Source organism: Perkinsus marinus (genome assembly GCF_000006405.1).
Source record: "Perkinsus marinus ATCC 50983 genomic scaffold scf_1104296954694, whole genome shotgun sequence".
In the NCBI taxonomy this organism is placed as follows: Eukaryota; Perkinsozoa; order Perkinsida; family Perkinsidae; genus Perkinsus; species Perkinsus marinus.
The window spans coordinates 1-1,001 of NW_003208016.1; the positions used below are offsets into that span (position 1 = coordinate 1).

Sequence of the window (1,001 nt, forward strand, 5' to 3'; positions counted from 1 at the left end):
CATGAGTTCATTCACTTCGACGTCAGCCAGCTCATTCGCCATCGAGGTCGTGAAAGGGCTGCATACGATTGAGGCAAGGAACGAGGTGAGGTTTGGAGCCCAGCAGATGGATAGAGACCGTTGAAAATATATACCCTACCCGGGGATCGAACCCGGAATCTCCACCTTAGGAGGGTGGCGCCTTATCCATTGGGCCAGCAGGGCAATGAAATTCATTGAACGTTAAGGAACCTTACCCGCTTCCGAAGATAGTTGTTTCTTGAAATCAGGGGATCTCGATCAGTGTGCTCCAACAAGAACTTCAAGATGCACGAAGACGTGAAAACTATATGGCCCAAGAGATAGATAAGCTCGAAGAGAAGTGCAGCGAGCTTGACAGCACGGCTCGCCGCATGAGTGCGGAAGGTGAAGCAGCACGGCAACAATGTGCATCGCGAGCAACACAACTACAGGCGTTACAAGGGGAGCTCGAAGGCGCTAGAAGGAAGTTGACTGAGGCTGAGCAACGGGTTGCTAGATATCGCGCTGAGAAATTCAAAGCCGAAAGAGAAGTTCAAGACATCCAATGGGACCAGTCCAAGAGGGATAATCGGAACGACTCACGGCTCAGGGAACTGCAGAAAACGGCTTCATGTTTGAAGTGTGCATATCAGTCTGCTTTCGCCTTGAATAAGGAGAGTGAAGACCTTTGCACTTGCTTGCAACTCCGTCTAAAAGCAAAGTCGGAAAAGATACTCAATTTGCAGAATCAAAATTCTCGCCTGAAGCAATCACTCAATTGTAGGATCACTGAGCTCATGCAACAGGATGAGAGTAGGGAGGAAGACAATTTAACAGACGGGATTCGGAGCGCGTACGAGTTGGCTCGGGAGAATGAGCTTCTGAAGGGTAGGGTACAATTCTTAGCAAAATTACTCATGGCCGAGGGACATACGGACCTCGGCGAGAACATGTTGAAAAGTCGCTATACGATCGCATCGTGGCCGAGCTCAGAACACTAG

The 1,001-nt window shown here is 49.6% G+C and overlaps 1 protein-coding gene and 1 non-coding gene across 2 annotated transcripts; one reads left to right on the top strand and one right to left on the bottom strand.

Annotated features, from left to right (window-relative positions):
* Positions 1-131: 131 nt before the first annotated feature.
* Positions 132-204, bottom strand: Pmar_PMAR029209. The gene has a single exon. It is a non-coding gene; the product is annotated as a tRNA-Arg (tRNA).
* A 125-nt stretch (positions 205-329) lies between these two features.
* Positions 330-888, top strand: Pmar_PMAR029210 (hypothetical protein; the record flags this gene model as incomplete). The annotated part of the gene is made up of 1 exon (XM_002776026.1): positions 330-888. A coding segment is annotated over one exon (559 nt), but the record flags the coding sequence as incomplete, so codon positions are not given.
* Positions 889-1,001: the final 113 nt, after the last annotated feature.